This window comes from Mirounga angustirostris, unplaced genomic scaffold (assembly GCF_029215605.1).
Source record: "Mirounga angustirostris isolate CCGP_5_RB_7025 unplaced genomic scaffold, mMirAng1.0.hap1 SCAF_6, whole genome shotgun sequence".
In the NCBI taxonomy this organism is placed as follows: Eukaryota; Metazoa; Chordata; class Mammalia; order Carnivora; family Phocidae; genus Mirounga; species Mirounga angustirostris.
Window position 1 is genome coordinate 102,368,645 of NW_026991714.1, and position 17,843 is coordinate 102,386,487.

The 17,843-nt window shown below is 37.9% G+C and overlaps 2 protein-coding genes across 9 annotated transcripts in view; one reads left to right on the forward strand and one right to left on the reverse strand.

Moving 5' to 3' along the window:
• ECD (ecdysoneless cell cycle regulator) overlaps window positions 1-13,901 on the reverse strand; it is a 41,895-nt gene extending 27,994 nt beyond the window's left edge. For 2 of the 4 annotated variants that reach the window (XM_064594824.1, XM_064594823.1), the window contains exons 1-8: window positions 13,521-13,707; window positions 12,322-12,539; window positions 8,997-9,114; window positions 5,670-5,757; window positions 5,375-5,553; window positions 3,953-4,145; window positions 3,049-3,177; window positions 1,129-1,257 (exon numbers count right to left, since the gene is read on the reverse strand). In XM_064594824.1, coding sequence (XP_064450894.1) covers window positions 1,129-1,257; window positions 3,049-3,177; window positions 3,953-4,145; window positions 5,375-5,553; window positions 5,670-5,757; window positions 8,997-9,114; window positions 12,322-12,539; window positions 13,521-13,525 — 1,059 coding nt within the window. In that variant the 5' untranslated portion in view covers window positions 13,526-13,707. Of the gene's footprint in view, window positions 1-1,128; window positions 1,258-3,048; window positions 3,178-3,952; window positions 4,146-5,374; window positions 5,554-5,669; window positions 5,758-8,996; window positions 9,115-12,321; window positions 12,540-13,520; window positions 13,708-13,737 lie in introns of those variants that run through there. The other 2 variants (XM_064594827.1, XM_064594825.1) reach the window with 2 other exon arrangements.
• Window positions 13,902-13,995: 94 nt separating this feature from the next.
• Window positions 13,996-17,843, forward strand: part of FAM149B1 (family with sequence similarity 149 member B1) — an 81,591-nt gene continuing 77,743 nt past the window's right edge. For all 5 annotated transcript variants that reach the window (XM_045878055.3, XM_064594828.1, XM_045878056.3 and 2 more), the window contains exon 1: window positions 13,996-14,231. In XM_045878055.3, the coding sequence (XP_045734011.1) occupies window positions 14,185-14,231 (47 nt within the window). In that variant the 5' untranslated portion in view covers window positions 13,996-14,184. The remainder of the gene's footprint in view (window positions 14,232-17,843) is intronic.

Consider the following 17,843-nt stretch of genomic DNA (forward strand, 5'->3'; position numbering starts at 1 on the left):
AATTACTGGATCATATGATAATTCTATTTTTAAATTTTTTGAGAAACATCCACACTGTTTTCCACAGTGTCTGCACCAGTTTGTGTTCCCACCAATAGTGCACAAGGAAGGGTTCCTTTCTCTCCACATCCTCACCAACACTTGTTTCTTGTGTTTTAGATTTTAGCCATTCTGACAGATGTTTGTGATTCTGTTTTGCACACATTGTGATTTTGATTTGCATTTCTCTGAAGATTAATAATGTTGAGCATCTTTTCACGTATCTGTTGGCCATCTGTATGTCTTCTTTGGAGAAATGTCTGTTCCTATATCATCATATTCTTAATGGACTTTTCTACTTCTTGGATGTTTCCTTAAAATAGATTATTCAAAGTGAAGGTTCTCAGTTTGAACCTTTCTATAGCTCCTGGGACACATTAGCAAATTATTTTCCAGTTAAAGTTCTAACAATATGCAATGTTATGGCAATGTATAGGAATATTAACTTCACTACATATTCAATAGCACTAAATATCATACAGATCCTTTTTCACATATATGCAAAAGTATTATTGTGTTCATATGTATATCCTTACTACTAGTGAGAGTGAATATTTTAAGAAAAATTTGTTAGTTGTCTTTTTATAATTTTTAAAATCCATGTCTTTTTTTTTTTTAAATATTTTATTTATTTATTTGACAGAGAGAGACACACAGAGGGAACACAAGCAGGGGAAGTGGGAGATGGAGAAGCAGGCTTCCCGCTGAGCAGGGAGCCCGATGCGGGGCGCAATCCCAGGACCCTGGGATCATGATCTGAGCCAAAGGCAGACGCTTAATGACTGAGCCACCTAGGCGCCCCTCTTTGTTCATTTTTCTATTTGGTGTCTTCATGTTTGCCTTATGATTTGCCCCAGTTGTTCTTCTGATACATGATAACTTTCAGCGCTCTATACAAGTGTTAGTAATTTTTCTAAGATACTGGAAACAGTTCATAGTTACCCCCTCATTAACACTGAATTAGAATGGTCCCTTTTAACTCTAGCTTCTATAATAATGTTACACATTAAATATGGACCATAGGACTCTAATTCACTAGCTTGATTTTCCCTGGATTGTACAGTTTTACAATCGCATTGCAACTCCTACCTTAAAGTAATCATTCTTTTTCAGACTTTCAAGGAAGCCAGCCCAAAGTGGTGAGGTAGTCATGAAGGATTTCCTGGAGTCAGAAAAATGTGGGCTACATTTGGAGCATAACATCTCAAATCCGTGAGCCTAGATGGAATAGATAGAATTTTCATTATTAAGTTACTTTCTTTCCATTTAGCCACACTTAAGACCTAGGTGACTGGACATATGGGCATATAGACATTTATAACACTGAATTTTATGAAAAATCTAAGTTTTTCAATTTCCATAGATTACTAAAAATTATAAAGAGAAAGCAAATAATACAAAACAAAGATTCTTGTTCTCTTCAAGATTTCTTTTCTTGCTGATTACAAAACCAGAAATTTAAACTTATTTCTTGTTTGCTTAAAAAAAGGCTTGTAAAAGGTTTCTTGTCTAACAGAAATTATAAATGAATTCAGCATGGCCTTAGACATAGGAAAGGGAAGGGAGGGAATCACTCTATTTTAAGTGTCTTCTGACTAAAAATATAATGAATGAGCATAGCAAAATAAGTCAGACAGGGAGCTTTCCTGATCACTCTAGAGAAAACTACTGTTACCAATTTTTGCATATCCTTTCAGAAGTAATGTATGCACTTAAGCAGATGTGTGGTCTGTGTATGTCCTACTGGATCCCTTTTGTCATTAAATGGCAACATACACACTGTTCTAAACCTTGCTTTTTCACCAAGTTACATGTGTTGGAGATCATTTTATATGATCATACAAATTTATCCATTTCACGGCATAGGTAACCGTAATTTACCTATTTCTCTACTAATAGGCATTTAGGCAGTTTCCAATCTTTTGCTACTACAAATAATTCTGTCATGAGTATCCTCATACACCTTTGTACACATGTAAAATATATGGAGAATAAATATCTAGAAGTGAAAATGAGCAGGAGGGTTTGTGCATTTATATATTGATGGATATTGACAAATTGTTATAAGAGATTGAATCAACTTATATTCCCATCAATGATGTTTGAAAGTATCTCTCTCTATATATATTTTCATCAATCCAATATATATTATCAAACTTTTTGATATTTGCCAAATGGTAGAAAACACTGTTTTATAGCTTTAAGTTGCATTACTTTTATTATGAGCAAGGGCCAACATTTTTCTTATGTTTAGATTAAAAATCATTTGTATTTCCTTTCCTGTGGACTGTCTGTTCAGTTTCTCAACATTTTTTATTAATTAGTATTTTTTTTTCATATTGACTTGTAGGAACTCTATTATATATTAAAGAAATTAGCTCTTTTTAATTTAAATTGCAAATATAATACTTTCTTCAGGTTTACTATCTTTTGACTTTAGTTATGGGGTTTTTCTTTCCCACACAGAAATGCTTAATTTTTTTTTTTTTAGAAGGGGGAGGGAGGAGCAGAGGGAGAGGAAGAGAGAGAATCTTAAGCAATCCTGAGATCATGACCTGAGTTTAAATCAAGAGTCGGATGCTTAACTGACTGAGCCACCCAGGTGCCCCAGAAATGCATAATCTTTAATAATCAAATTTATCAGTCTTTTTTTTTAATAGCTCTGGTTTCAAGTCCTGCTAAGAAAGGTCTTTCCTACGCAAATTATCAAAAATTCTCCTGTGTTTTCTTTCAGATTTTATGGTTTCAATGTTCTCTTTTAAATATTTGGTCCACCTGGAATTTATTTTGGGATAGGTGTGAGGGAATCAACTTTAATTTTTTAGACAGCTTCACAGTTTTTCTATTATCATTAACTGAATAACCCATTTTTCCTTCTTGTTTGAGATGCCATATTTTACTACATTCTCACATAAGTAAGGTATTTTTCTAGACTTTCTATGCTGTATCATTATTCCATTAAGAGCCCTTTTACCTAAAGGAAGAATATAAAATTTTATGGTTCATTACCAACTTCATGCCCAATTCATGGGCTCGATATTGAGGATGAGATGGAGGAGGCATCTTGTATCCACTCCGCCGGTCTGGCACAAATCTTTGTTGTACCAACTGTGCGTATAGACATTTAGTAAAAGTCACCTGGACGTTGGAACACAAAATACATTAGTTTTCCTGAAAGTAAAAATTTGACTATCATTTCACAGTTCATAATTTCATTTATGAGCTTCATATTCATATGAAATGCAAAGAAGATCCAACCTATTCACTGCCAACATTTTTTAATAACAGCTTTATTGAGACATAATTCACATACCACAAAATTGACCTCACTGTCTACATTTTAGTTATCACTAATGGAATTCTTCTCATTAGTTACATTATATGGCAATTTGGGTGGGTAGAAGATAAAGAATAATTCTTAAGTCTCTGGAAGAAATGAAATGTTTTATTCTTTTTTTTTTTTTAAAGATTTTATTTATTTATCTGACAGAGAGAGACACAGCGAGAAAGGGAACAAAAGCAGGGGGAGTGGGAGAGGGAGAAGCAGGCTTCCCGCTGAGCAGGGAGCCTGATAAGGGGCTCGATCACAGGACCCTGGGGTCATGACCTGAGCTGAAGGTTGGATTTACTTGCTTAACGACTGAGCGACCCAGGTGCCCTGAAATGTTTTATTCTCAAGAAGAAAATAAAATAGGAAAAATATGGTCAGAAAATATCTAAGAAACGTTTAGATATTAAATAGGAAGTGAAGTCTCTTGAAATCTTCCTCCACGGATGGGAGAAAAGAAAAAAGAAAAAAAAGTATATTAACTTGCCATGAGGAAACAGAATATTTCCAGTTTTTTCTAGCGCACAATGATGTTCAACTCTTTTTCCAGTGACAAAAACTAAATGACCAAGAGAGCTATCTTACCGATGTCATTATTCGTGTTTCAGGCAAGAAAGTCTTGAAAACACGGCAGGCTCGCAGGTCAGTGGGGTCCCGCAGGTAAAACGCCTGGACTCCCGCAGCCACCAATCTGGGGTGCTGCTTTAACACTGCTACAATGCCAGCTGGAAGGAAGCAGCGTGCACGATGAAGGGAGGCTTGAGTTTTTTCTGGGTATCTGTGACAGGTCACATAATTATTTTTATTTTATGATATGTAAATATCTAGAATTCTTCTACCATTTACTTCCTCTTATATTGTCTTGGTTCATCAAGAGTAAGATGTAGAATGACAAGGAAGGTGAAGATAAAGCTACCAAATACACTAAAAACTGCAGAAAAGAAGAGAGAGAAGAGCAAAAGTAGGAAAAAATGGAAAATAAAGAAAAGGAATTAAGGTAGTTCAACAGGGGCGCCAGGGTGGCTCAGTGGGTTAAGCATCTACTTTTGGCTCAGGTCATGATCTGTGGGTCCTGGGATGGAGCCCTGCATTGGGCTCCCTGCTCAGTGGGGAGTCTGCTCTCCCTCTCCCTCCGCCCTTCCCCACTTGTGCTCTCTCTCTCTCTCTGAAATAAATAACTAAAATCTTAAAAAAAAAAAAAAAGGTAGTTTAATAAAGACAAAACGAAAACCCTACTATTCTTTGGGACAAGGATAAAATCACAGTTCATTCTTCTAAAACAATGATACAAAGCATATTGAACAAAGTTAAAAGACATTTTATATTGTTAAAACTTGAATGGTGCTAAACATAGAATAGGTACTCAAATTCGAAAGGCCAAACTAATATGTTATTAGGTGAAGGCTCTTCTGAATAGAACCTAAAGTGTTCCACATAGGTCAAAGAATCCCATCCAGAGCCCCAGAACCACAGAGTACATAATGCTCCCTTAGGTTTCATTCCTATTGGTCTCAAAATTTTTATCTATAGATATAGATAATACTTAGCCACAGTATCTAAGTAAATAAATGCAAAAATATTGGGAGTGGAATATTAACACCTATGAATGGGAATTTAAAGATATATCTGTGGCTTAATTTTATTTATTTATTTATAAATTTTATTTACTTATTTGACAGAGAGAGAGTGAGAGCAGGAACACAAGCAGGGAGAGTGGGAGAGGGACAAGCAGGCTTCCCGCTGAGCAGGGAGCCTGATGTGGGGCTCGATCCCAGACCCTAGGATCATGACCCAAGCCGAAGACAGATGCTTAGCAACTGAGCCACCCAGGCGCCCCTGTGCCTTAATTTTAAAATATGTAAATTTAATTTGTTAGCCACTTTCATGAAGGAGGAAGACAGAATGAAAATGAGCATTAATCTAGGTGGAAGAAATTCTACATTTGAGAGACTTGAGCTGCACTAAATAAAAAGGCTCCTTCACTAGCAATGAAAATATTTTTCTTACCCTCTGATGCGCCTATTCACAGCAGCTCGTATAGATTCTGAAGCCAAAATTTCTTCTGGGTGTGTTGAGATTATATTCAATGCTTGCGGGATTGTTGGGGGTGTGGTGGGTAACCAGGACACTGCTCCAGGTTTCCTTGGTGCAGGAATAATGCATAATTCTCCACGGTGGAAAAACACCTGCAAAATGATACATTTTAATTTTCATTCTGGGCACTGACAAACTCTAGGTACATATGAAAAATGTTACAACATGATTTCATCTCTGTAAATTTTCCAAATTTGGGTATACTTACCCTATTGGCACTATTATCAGGATCCAACCATTTAGGGAGAAAGTCAGCAGCTTCTATTAACAAGAATTCACCATCATTGTCTTCAATCCTAATGCAGAAGAAATTCTAATTATGCATTGAAAAAGCACATATATGCTACTAATCAGAACACATTTATTCTAATATTTTTTCTTTCATTTTAGTAAATATCTGAATACATGCTATGTATAGATTATTATAATAAGACACCATTAAGTACTGAAGAAGATTTTAAAATTGAAGGAGGATTTGGAGATGATAAGGAGAAAAAATAAGTACATAAATAAATAACACCAGACAAAAATATGAAAAATATACAATAGGGTGTCAAAAGAAGAAAAAAATCACCTAGTGCCGAGATTCGGAAAGCATTTATGGAAGTTACTTGGACCTTGAGAGATAATTTTGTTTTTGTTTCATTTCTATCACATTTTTTAAATTTAAAATTTTTTTTTAAAAGATTTTGTTTGCTAGAGAAAGAGCAAGAGAGAGTACAAGCAGAGGGAGTGGCAGGCAGAGGGAGAAGCAGGCTCCCCACTGAGCAAGGAGCCTGATGTGGGACTCGATCCCAGGACCCTGGGATCATGACCCGAGCTGAAGGTAGACGCTTAACCAACTGAGCCACCCATGCGTCCCAAAATTTAAATTTTTTTAAAGATTTTAACTTTTTAATTATTTATTTTAGGGAGAGAGAGAGAGTGAGTGAGAGAGCATATGTGCAGGGGTGGGCAGAGGGAGAGAGAATCCTGAAGTAGGCTCCCCACTGAGCACAGAGCCCCATGTGGGGCTTGATCCCGGGACCCTGAGATCACGAACTAAGCTGAAATCAAGCTGGCTGCTTAACCAACTGAGCCACCCAGGTGCCCCTAAATTTAAATTTTTGAATAGGTAAGGCAGTCACATGATTATACTTTAAAAAAACACATAAAAAGTTACATAATGAAAAAGTTTCCTTCCTACTTTTGTCCCTAATATGTCCCTTTCCTACCCTCTAACCATTGTTATTTCTTGTTTATCCTTCTAGAAGTTCCTTATGCATAATCTAGCTAATAGGAATATAAATTCTTATTTTCTCCTCTTGTCACACATACAAAAGGGAAAAAAGATTTTTTTACTTTTAATGGGTGGATATAAGGAGAAAAGGAGAGATGTTCTTGGGAGAGGGAATAGTATAAGCAAAATTATGGAGGTGGATATTTAAGGTGGATATTTGGAGAATGACAATTAGTAAATAACAAGACTAGAAAAGCAGAGTTATGGGGCGGTTGGGTGGAGCAGGTGGTTGAGCGCCTGACTCTTGGTTTTGGCTCAGGTAGTGATCTCAGGGTTGTGAGACTGAGCCCTGGGTTGGGGTCCTCGATAAGCATGGAGTCTGCTTGAGATTCTCTCTCTCTCTTTCCCTCTGCCCCTGCTGCTTCTGCTCTCTCTCTCTAAAATAAATAAATAAATCTTAAAAAAAAAAAACCCACAGTTATATCATTTTGTGAAGAGCTTTAAATGTTAGCAGTCAGTCAGTTAAGCGTATGTCTTCAGCTCAGATCACGATCCCAGCAGCCTGGGATTGAGCCCTGCATCAGGCTCCCTGCTCTGTGGAGAGTCTGCTTCTCCCTTTCTCTCTCCCTCTGCCTCTCCCCCTGCTTGTGCTCTCTCTCTCTAATAAATAAATAAAATATTTAAAAAAATTTTTTTAATGTTAGCAGACTCAATGAGAATGAGCGTAGTTTTATACACAAAAGGAATGAAAGGTTTCAAAGCAGGGTAGAAAAATGGTTAGAGTCCTACCTTAGGAAGATTAATCTGTCAGAGACATAGAGGAAGTTCTTTCTTTTTCTAATTTGTTTAAAAAACTGGTAAGACAGTAGATGTCTATTATTTAAAGAGCTTTATAGGCCTGGTGTAGGTATGAGCCATCATTATATAAAGATCAGAATCTGGGGCAGCTGCCTTCAGCTCAGATCATGATCCTGGAGTCCCAAGTCAGGCTCCCTGCTCAGTGGGGAGTCTGCTTCTCCCTCTGCTCCTCCCCTTGCTCATGCTGTGTGTGTGTATATCTCTCTCTCAAATAAATAAAATCTTAAAAAAATAAAATGAAGATAAAAATCCATACACAAAGGCACTGCCCTCTCCTTATTATCCTTGTAAAGACAGAAATGGATATCTTTGTGTTTGTTCACTTAAAATGCTATTATTTGTTAAGAAATGATTGCTAATTATTTTTAGGTGTGGTAACAGTAGTGTTTAAAATAAGAGTTATCTCTTATATTTACATCTTAACGTATTTAAAGATCAAATGGCATGTTTGTGATTTGCTTTAAAATAATCTTGCTATGTAATGGGGGAGTAGGGGAAAGGTATAGATAAAGTAAGAATGTCCATGAATTGAAAATTGTTGAAGCTGGGTGTTAAGTACATATGAGTTTATTCTCTCTACTTTCATGTTTGAAATTTTAATATAATAATATTCAGAGTTGTTTTTCTTTTTGTTCTGCTGGGGAAGAGGTTGAGGGGATAGATTAGAATTTGGGGACTGACAGGAAAACTAGAACATATGGCAAATGGGTGAAACGCCCTCTGCTGACACAACTTGGTAATTACAGAGAACTATCAGTTCCCATTTTAAATAGATTTAAAATGCAGTGTTACCTACTTTGCTTTCAATACAACTGTTCCCTGATTTTTTGTTAACATTTTCTGTATTTCTCAAAAAATACAGTTAAAGTATAATAGAGGAATACATAGTAAAGAAATCTGTAAAATATATATATGTACATACAATGGGATTTTTTACTACAGTTTTTCTAAACAGTAGTACACCCTTTGGTATTGTTTGGATTTTTTTTACCATCTGTATTTAGCCTTTCTTTTTTTTTTTTTTAAGATTTTATTTATTTGAGAGAGAGAAAACGAGTCGGGGGAGGGACAGAGGGAGAAGCTGAGCAGGGAGCCTGATGCAGAACTCGATCCCAGGACCCTGGGATCACGACCTGAGCTGAAGGCAGAAACCGAAATGACTGAGTCACCCAGGCGCCCTGCATTTAGTCTTTCATAATGAGAATTATTTAAAAAAAAACTAAAATAGGCAGGTTTTGTTTAAAAATTTTGGAAGTTAAGCTCTCCAATGTACTTTAATTTTTTCCTCAAGAAAAGGAAGTCACAAGAGAAAAGGAAGAAAACACAAAGTCACCTTCAAAATCTATGTCTCAAATTTGTACAGTCTCCACCAGACTACCGAAAAAAATTTACTAAATGGATAAAAACGTAGTCAGTCTCAACAAAAGAATTCCTTTAGATTATTAAAATAACTAATACCTTGCTACTATCTCTGGAAATTCCTTTGTAATTTGCTTTACTACATAAACAATAAACCATTCATCTTCAATGTTATCCCCAAACTTTGTCATGCCAAACATATGAGCAGGAACATCTCCTGAAAACAAGAGAAAAGCAATCAAATAACCAAATAAATTTGTCAGGGCACAAAAAAAAAAAAAAAAAAAAAATTTGTCAGGGCACATAAAAATGCAAGTAATCATTCAAATAAACAAACATTCATTGACTGACCATGCTGTAGGTACTATACGGGGAGCTGGGGCTGCAATCCTGAATAGGATATAAAAAGCCTAGTTATGAGGACCCAAGGTCTAGACAACAGGAGATGGACCACCACGCCATCTCAAAACAAGATGATGAACAGACGTATGCACTGGGGCATGTGAGCATAAATAATGTCATACTGAGCTATGCTCACTTGGAGGAATGACAGAAGTAAGTTGTCCAGAAAAAGAGAATAGCATGTGCAAAGGCATATAAGCATGGCAGACAATACAGTGTTCCGGGAATATAAGGAAGCTAGATTTATTTTCTTTAATATATATATTTTAAGATTTTATTTATTTATTTGACAGAGAGAGACAGCAAGAGAGGGAATATAAGCTGGGGGAGTGGGAGAGGGAGAAGCAGGCTTCCTGCTGAGTAGGGAGCCTGATGCTGCAGGGCTCGATCCCAGGACCCTGGGATCATGACCCGAGCCAAAGGCAGACACTTAACGACTGAGCCACCCAGGTGCCCAGGAAGCTAAATTTATATATATATTTTTTATTTTTTTAAAGATTTTATTTATTTATTTGACAGAGAGAGACACAGCGAGAGAGGGAACACAAGCAGGGCGAGTGGGAGAGGGAGAAGCAGGCTTCCCGCTGAGCAGGGAGCCCAACGCGGGGCTCGATCCCAGGACCCTGGGATCATGACCTGAGCCCAAGGCAGACACTTAACAACTGAGCCACCCAGTCGCCCCAGGAAGCTAAATTTAGATGGAGCAGAATTTTTTTAAACAAATGCAGTATTCAAAAATATGTAGAATTTAATACACTCCTAAACAACCCAAAGGGTCAAAGAAGAAATTACAAGGGAAATTAGAAAATACCTTGAGACAAATGAAAACAAACACGTAACATACTAAAAACAGTGCTAAGAAGTTTATAGTTATAAAAGATCCCAGATCAACCACCTAACTTTACACCTTAAGGAACGAGAACAAGAAAAGCTAACCCAAAGCTAGCAGAAGGAAGGAAATAATGAAGATTAGAACAGAGATTAATGAAACAGAGAAGAGAAACATAGAAAAAAATAAAGTGATTTGGTTTGTTGAAACATTACAAAATTGACAAAATCTTATATTAGTAAGAAAAAAAAAGGAGACGCAAGTAACTAAAATCAGAAATGAAAGGCGATATTACAACCTATACTACAGAAATAAAAAGGACTATAAGAGAACACTATGAACAACTGTACACCAACCAACTGGATAACTTCGAAGAAATGAGTACAGTCTTAGAAACACACAACCTATCAAGACTGTATCATGAAGAAATAGAGAATCTGAACAGACTGGTTACTAGTAAAGGACATTGAATCAGTAATCAAAAACTTCCCAACAAAGAAAGGGTCACTAGAGAATTTACCAACATTTAAAGGAGAATTAACATCAATCCTCTTCAAACTCTTAAAAACAACCGAAGAGGAGGGAACACTCCCAAACCCATTTTATGAGGCCAGCATTACCTTTATACTAAAGCCAGACAAAGACAATACAGGAAAACTATGACCAATATCCCTGGAATACTGATGCAGAAATCCTCAACAAAATACTAGCAAACTGAATTCGACACATTGAAAGATTTTACACCATGACCAAGTGGAATTTATTCCTGGAATGCAATGTAATGCATATGAAAATCAATCAATGTAACCTACCACATTAACAGACTAGAGGTCAAACAACAAGCACATTGTGAAGTGTCTCAAGAGCTGCCATGGCAAAAAAACAAAACAAAACAAAAAAGTAGGAAGCACAGCCCAACCAACTCTTCTCCCCACCCCAGATCTCTCAAATTTCAACTAGAGAAGCCCCAATTAGAGCGTCTATTTTTATCTACCTTATATATTAAACTTCAATTTGAACTTTATGCAGAAGCAATGGATAACTGGTGAAGGATGTTAGGCAGAAGATTGACGCGATCAAATTCGTGTTTTACAAAGGTAACTGGCAACAGTGTGAGGGACTGGAGATACTGTAACCAGAGAGGTTAGTTAGGTGGCTGCTGTGGTCTTCCAGATGAAGAGATAAAGAGCGTCTAGATTGTAGCCAACAAATGTAGAGAAGGGGTTGTATTTTAGGAGTAACCACACTAGGATTTAGTGCTTGACTGAACATGGTCAAGTGAGGAGCTGAGTATAATTTTGAATTATTAACAAGCTGAATAGCTACGTGGATAATAATGCCATTAAGCAAGACAAGAAAACATTGGGTAAAAATGATTTTCTAGGAAAAAGATAAGGAGGAGTTGGTCTTGGATGTGCTGTGCTAATGTGACGGTGTTCTTGCCAATAAATATCACGTGTTTCGGTGAATAGGGGTTCAATAAAATTAACACCAGGGAACACATTTGGCAAAAATAACAGATGAACACTACATTGAGACCTAGATTGACAGTATCAAAAGATGCCAGACTCCTGATCTGAAATAAGACCCTGCATAAGAGCTGTGGTCACCTATTGGTGCCTCATTTTACCAAAGCTATATGAAATGATAAGAAAATCAGATCTCAAGCACCAACAACACAGAGAAGCCATGAAGCAACCTCAAAATGCTTCTGAGTAGCAAATAATGGCCATAGGCCCAATTATTTCTCTTTATAAGCCAGGCAGAGCCGCATAGTTTCAAAACTACGTCAAACAAGGCAGCCTACTAAACACATGATCAGGAATGAGGAATACAGAGTAACCACTAAAGGGAGCTACAGTTAAGGAAGCCAGATGCCTGAACCTGTTTAGTAAAAGTACTTAGATACATTACAGCACAGGAAAGTAAAGTTCCAAAGAACAGCCATGGTTTAATAATGTTCAGTATATGTTAGTTCTCAAGGTAATTACTACTAGAAAGCTTTCATCAAATGAATTAAAAAAATTTTTTTTGGTAAGTTTAAGGACTTAGCCAAATACAGGCAAGCATCACTAATCAAAAAAGTTCAGGTTATAAATCTCCTCACAACACTGAATCAACTATGGACTATTATAGATCACTCTTGTCAGAATTAGAAGTCATATCACATCAAAATAAGTAAAAGAGCCTTACCTTTCCCAGGTTTATATTTAAGATTGAAAGGCTGATTCTGCCAGATATAGGGGACCAGCATAGGTGCAAACTGAGTCATTATCCTCTCAATATACTTTTGAAGAATCTCTTTGTGTTTTTCTGGGTCCTTTGGTTCATCTGGTATCAGGAATAGGTGATACTCCACAGTGTCTTCCACTATAGCAAGCTTCATATTTTCCTCCATTCTTCTTTGAAAACTACATTTAAAGTTTCAATAATATAAACCACATAGAATAATGTAGAAGTAAAACCCAATTCTCTGAACTATTCGACATGATTCCATTGTTTTCCAAAATTCAGTTATCCACGTGTTATCGTTTTTTGCCTTGATCAAGTATGAGTAGTAACACCTATTTAATATTCTTTTAATGATGCTTTTATACTTAAAATTATGTTTTTCATACTTGCAATTAAAGGAACTTTTGATATGATAAATGGAAATCGAGTATCACATTCCCAAATTAACTAATAGTATGCAAGAATAAAATAAAAAACGTTTGAAAAAATAAATTAAAAAAAAGTTTGCCCTCACACTAGCACTAGTGTGTGTAACACACTTTGAGAAGCACTGCAATAACATCTTATGTTCTGCCACTGATTAGTTGTGTCACTTAGAGCACCTCAATTTCTCTTTTTGGGGCTTTTCCCTTAACTGTAGAATGAGAATGTTACTCTTTCACTTCTAAACTTCTCCCCCAGTTTAAATTATTATTTAAAACTCTTTAGGGCAATCTCCCTCACTCTGCAGAATTTACATCTTTTATGACTATTGTACGGCATAGGGGAATTCAAAACCACGAAACATGGCCTATCGTCTCACACCAAAATAATTTGCCCATGGTTCTTAATCCTAGAGCTGTCCTAAAACTGTCCCTTTTTCAGGTCTGGAGCGGGGTGGGGGGTGGTAGCTCCGGTATATAAGAGGAGGTAAATACCTCTATTTTCTAAGGGTTTCCCTTACAAACAAAAGTACTAGCTTACTATTGCTGCCAGATGAGGCTTGGAAAAGGGAGGCACTGCACTGGATGGTCCACTGTAAGGCACAATTCGATTTTTATTCTTACTCGGTTTCTCATGGGCTAATAAAACGAGGTCGAGAGGAACCTGCATCTTCTATCCGGTCTGTCCAAATCGTTTGGCTTCTTAACCCAGAGGGACAGATAATCCCATCCACCCACCTCATAATGCCAAGCACACATTTTTATGAAGAATTTAGTGTCAGAACTGGAAGGGACTTTGAAATCACTCAGGCTAACTCCTTGCTGTACAAGTGAGAAAAGTGGCACACAGAAAGAGAAGCGACCACGCAGCAGAGAGCCGAGCTGGAGTCCAGGGCTCTTTACTCAGACTAAGCTTCCGCCCTCCATTCGACAAAAGGAAGCCAATTCCGCTTACATTCTCGGCCTCCCCCACGCGTCTCCGCCGCGGCCCCTTTCCTCGACCGCCCCTCCCACCGCGTGAGCCGGTCGGGAGCTGCCAGTAGCAGCCAAAGCCTGGCCCAAGGTCAGTGCAGACGCCTGCCGAGCACCTGCGGCCAGCGGAAGCTCTGAAAGACCCGCTCGGCCCCGGAACCCCCGGTGGCGTCACTGCTGCGCGTCCGCGGGAGCATTACGCGGTGCCTCCGTGCGTGCGTCACTTCCGCCCCCGCGGGGAAGCAAGGAGGACGGAGGACTGGAGGGGTGGGGACCCAGGGAGTGGTGGCGGTCCGGAGTCCAGGCGACGGGGCGTGACGGGGCCGGAAGGTGGCGGGAGGGGGCCGGGCCGGAGCCGGCGGGAGGGCCAGGCCCGGAGGCCCCCACCCTGGCGTGCCCGCCCCCTCCACGACAGAGGAGGAAGAGGAGGATGATCTCCAGATACACTCGGAAGGCGGTGCCGCAAAGCTTGGAGCTGTGAGTGTACTGCTCAGCCATCCTAGCCCGGGCCGGGGGAGGCTGAGGCGGGCCGCGGGCGCCCTGGTTGGAAGCCTTCCCAACCAGTGCTTCTCACCTTTCCCTTTCCCGGGCGGGGGAAGGAGAATTTTCTTCGGAATTCTCTCCTCCCAGACTTGTCAGACGCTGCCCGGTCTGCCTCCATCTCCAGCTAAGGGCATGTCACTTGTGCTTTCCTAGGACTTGGCCCTCTTGGGCTGCACTTCTGTACTCAGGGACTGGGTCTCCTATGGCATTTGTCGTTTCCTCAGTGCTTCATGCCATTGACGAATCGAGAAGTTACCAATAGCTGACTGAGCGCTACAGAAAAGTTGAATATGTCTAGTGCCAGGCACCGTGCAAAGCATGCATTAGCTCACTTAATCCTATCAGGATACAGAATAGGGAATATTATTTTGCACATTCTACAAACAAAGATCCCAGATTTAAGATTGTAGTATGCCAAAGATTATACAGGCAGAAAGTGGTGGAGCACACAAACCTGGTGTCAGTCTGACCCCGAAGCGTTGGTCATAATCATTACACTAACTGCTTCCCCATCTCTGCAGTTAAACATCAGAATCCTTAAGGATAAGTTTTGCTCTAGAGAGCAAATATTTAAGATTAAAAACCCACCTCCCACCCCTGGTGAGGTGTTGTAATTTAGCAAGTAATGATAATGTTGTACATTTGTTAATGCTTTATACTTTCAAAAAGACTTTCACATCTTGATCCTTGCAACAACTCTGTAAGATGGGTATGATTATCTTTCAGTTTTTCAGAACATGAAATATTAGAAAGGTTACACATCCTAAGATTATATAACCAATAGGTTTTGAGCTTGGGCTTTTTGTCCTCAAATTCCAACTTTTTTTCTCTGTAGAGCTATGTAATTTTAGCAACCATACATTAAAAAATTAAATATTAACTACATGGTAATAACATGCATGGAATCTTCAATCAATCTGGGTGTCTGGCTAGGCTCTTTCCTGGTCATGTGACTTTTCAGCAGATTACTAAATATTTGAGCATTCATTTCTGTAATATTGGTCTTTCTCTAAAAGCATATCTAAAGTGGTGGCACAGGGCTTGACACATAGTAAATGCTCAGTAATTGGTAATTTCCTGTCCTTTCCCAGCTTTATTTGGTACAGTAGCCATACAAAGAAAATCTGTGATCTCGCCTTATCTTTCAGAAGCTTATTATCTACTAAGTAATAGGATATCTACACAGGAGCAATTCAGATAATAAGCTTTTTAGGAAGTAGAAGAAAGTAATTTTCCAATAAAGGGAACAGGACTTAGCTAAAAGTCTGCTTTTATAATAATTCTGACCATTCTGAGAGTAAAAAAACAAAAACAAAACTCATTTGTGGAAAAAATTGTTGGTAGGCATTTAGTGGGTGAGAATTACTCCAGTATAGTACGTTACGAGAACACGTGTTCTCTATTGTTGATTTGATTGATACTCTCTAAAGACAAGTCTCTTCAAAGATGATTCTCTAGAGGAGTCAGGATGATACGAATAATGAAGATAATGAGGATTATATGTATCTAAATGACAGTAAAATAAAAACAATTTTTACTAGAATGATAATTTGCTTTGAAGAAGTAACTTTAGTTTTCTCCCTAATAGTTCCAAATTATAGATATTGAAAAGAGTTTGAAAAAAAAAAAGTGATTTTCAACATACAGCTTAACACTTAACAAGTGATAAATTTCAAACATACATGTATAATGAATAATAAAATGAACCACCTATCACCCACATTCAACAATTATCAAATTGTGATATATTTGCTTCATCTATCTTCTTTATCTTTTTTTCAGCTTCTCTGTCCATCATCTGTAAATAAGAAAGCAAAACCCCACTTATTTCACCCCTGTATACCTCAGTATGCATCTCTAAAAATTATAGGTATTTTCTTTTTTTTAGATTTTATTTATTTGTTGAGAGAAAGAAAGAGCACGAGCAGGGGGAGGGGCAGAAGGAGAGGAAGAAGCAGACTCTCTGCCGAACAGGGAGCCTGATGCAGCGCTTGATGCAGGGCTAGATCCCAGGACCCCAGGATCACAACCTGAACCAAAGGCAGACAGACGGATGCCCAACCAGTTGAGCTACCCAGGCACCCCTAGGTATTTTCTTATGTAAAAACAATGCTGTGATCAAATTTAATATTTCTTTGGTATTACCTAATCATCATTTCATAGTTAGATTTCTTTGACAGACTAAAAAATGTCTTACGTTTCTGTTTTATAGCTGGAATCCACATTTCTGTTCGCTACCACTGTCTCAGAGACAAGCTTTTGGTTGTAGGATCATTGAATGAGAGAAGTACAAATAGCTCTGCACAAATCCATCCCCACATTTGAGAAATAATTTCAAGTACAAGCTCTGCTGACTGGGCCCTTAGCTTTATCTTTATATACAAAAATGGTACCATTCACTAAAATCTCAAATTATTCATTTGCTTTGAGAAGCCTCAGAGCCAGAGTACTTGGATTTGAATCCTGGCTCTATCACTTCGTAGACATATGACCTTAAGCAGGTTACTTAATCTCTCTGTGCTTCACTTTCCTTGCCTGTGAAGTAAGAGTATTAGAGATTTATAATTACATTTGCAAATTAAAGACCCTAAAGAGACCTTTTATAAAGAAACCTATGTACTTTGTTTAGCTTATCATGTTTCCTAAACTTATTTTATTGCAGAATTTTGTGGGGGAGGTAAGTCTACTATAGATGGTTAAGACTGGAACATATGATAATTGATCCCTTAGTTTACTCTAATGTACATGTTGAACTCTTCAGAGCAGCTCTGTCCAACAGAAATACAATAAAGCCACATATGGAATTTTAAATTTTCAGGTAGTCACGTTAAAAAGTAGTAGAAACATGAAATTAATTTTTTGAGTTTTTAGTTTGAAATAATTATAGACTCACTGTTAAAAAATCATACATAGAATCCCACGAACCCTTCCCCCACCTTCTCCCAGTGATGACAACTTATGTAACTAGTGTAGTGTCAAAGCCAGGAAACTGACATTGGTACACGTTTTATTAGAAACTATGAGACTGGGGCTCCTTGGTTCTCAGTTAAGTTTCACCTCAGATCATGATTTCAGGGTCTTGGGATCAAGCCCCACATCCAACTCCATGATGGGCTCTGTGCTCAGTGCAGAGCCTGCTTGTCCCTCTCCTCTGTTCCTCCCTGTGTTCTCTCTCTTTCTCTCTCATCAATTTTTTAGAAAAAATCTTTAAAAAAAAGAAACTGTGAGACTATTCCAGAGTGGCTGTACCTTTTTACATTTCCATCAGCAGTGTATGAGACATCTGGTTTCTACACATTGTCGCTTGCATTACCATATTTTGTGTTAGCTGTTCTAAAAGGTTTGTGGTTATAACTTACTGTAATTTAAATTGGCAGTGAAACTATAAGAATATATTTTTAACCCAGCATATCCAAAATATTATCATTTTAATATGTAATTAAGATAAAATTATTGATCTATTATACATTCTTGTTGTACTGAGACTTCAAAATCCCATGTTTTATACTTAAAACATCTCACTTCTGACTAACTACATTATTAAAA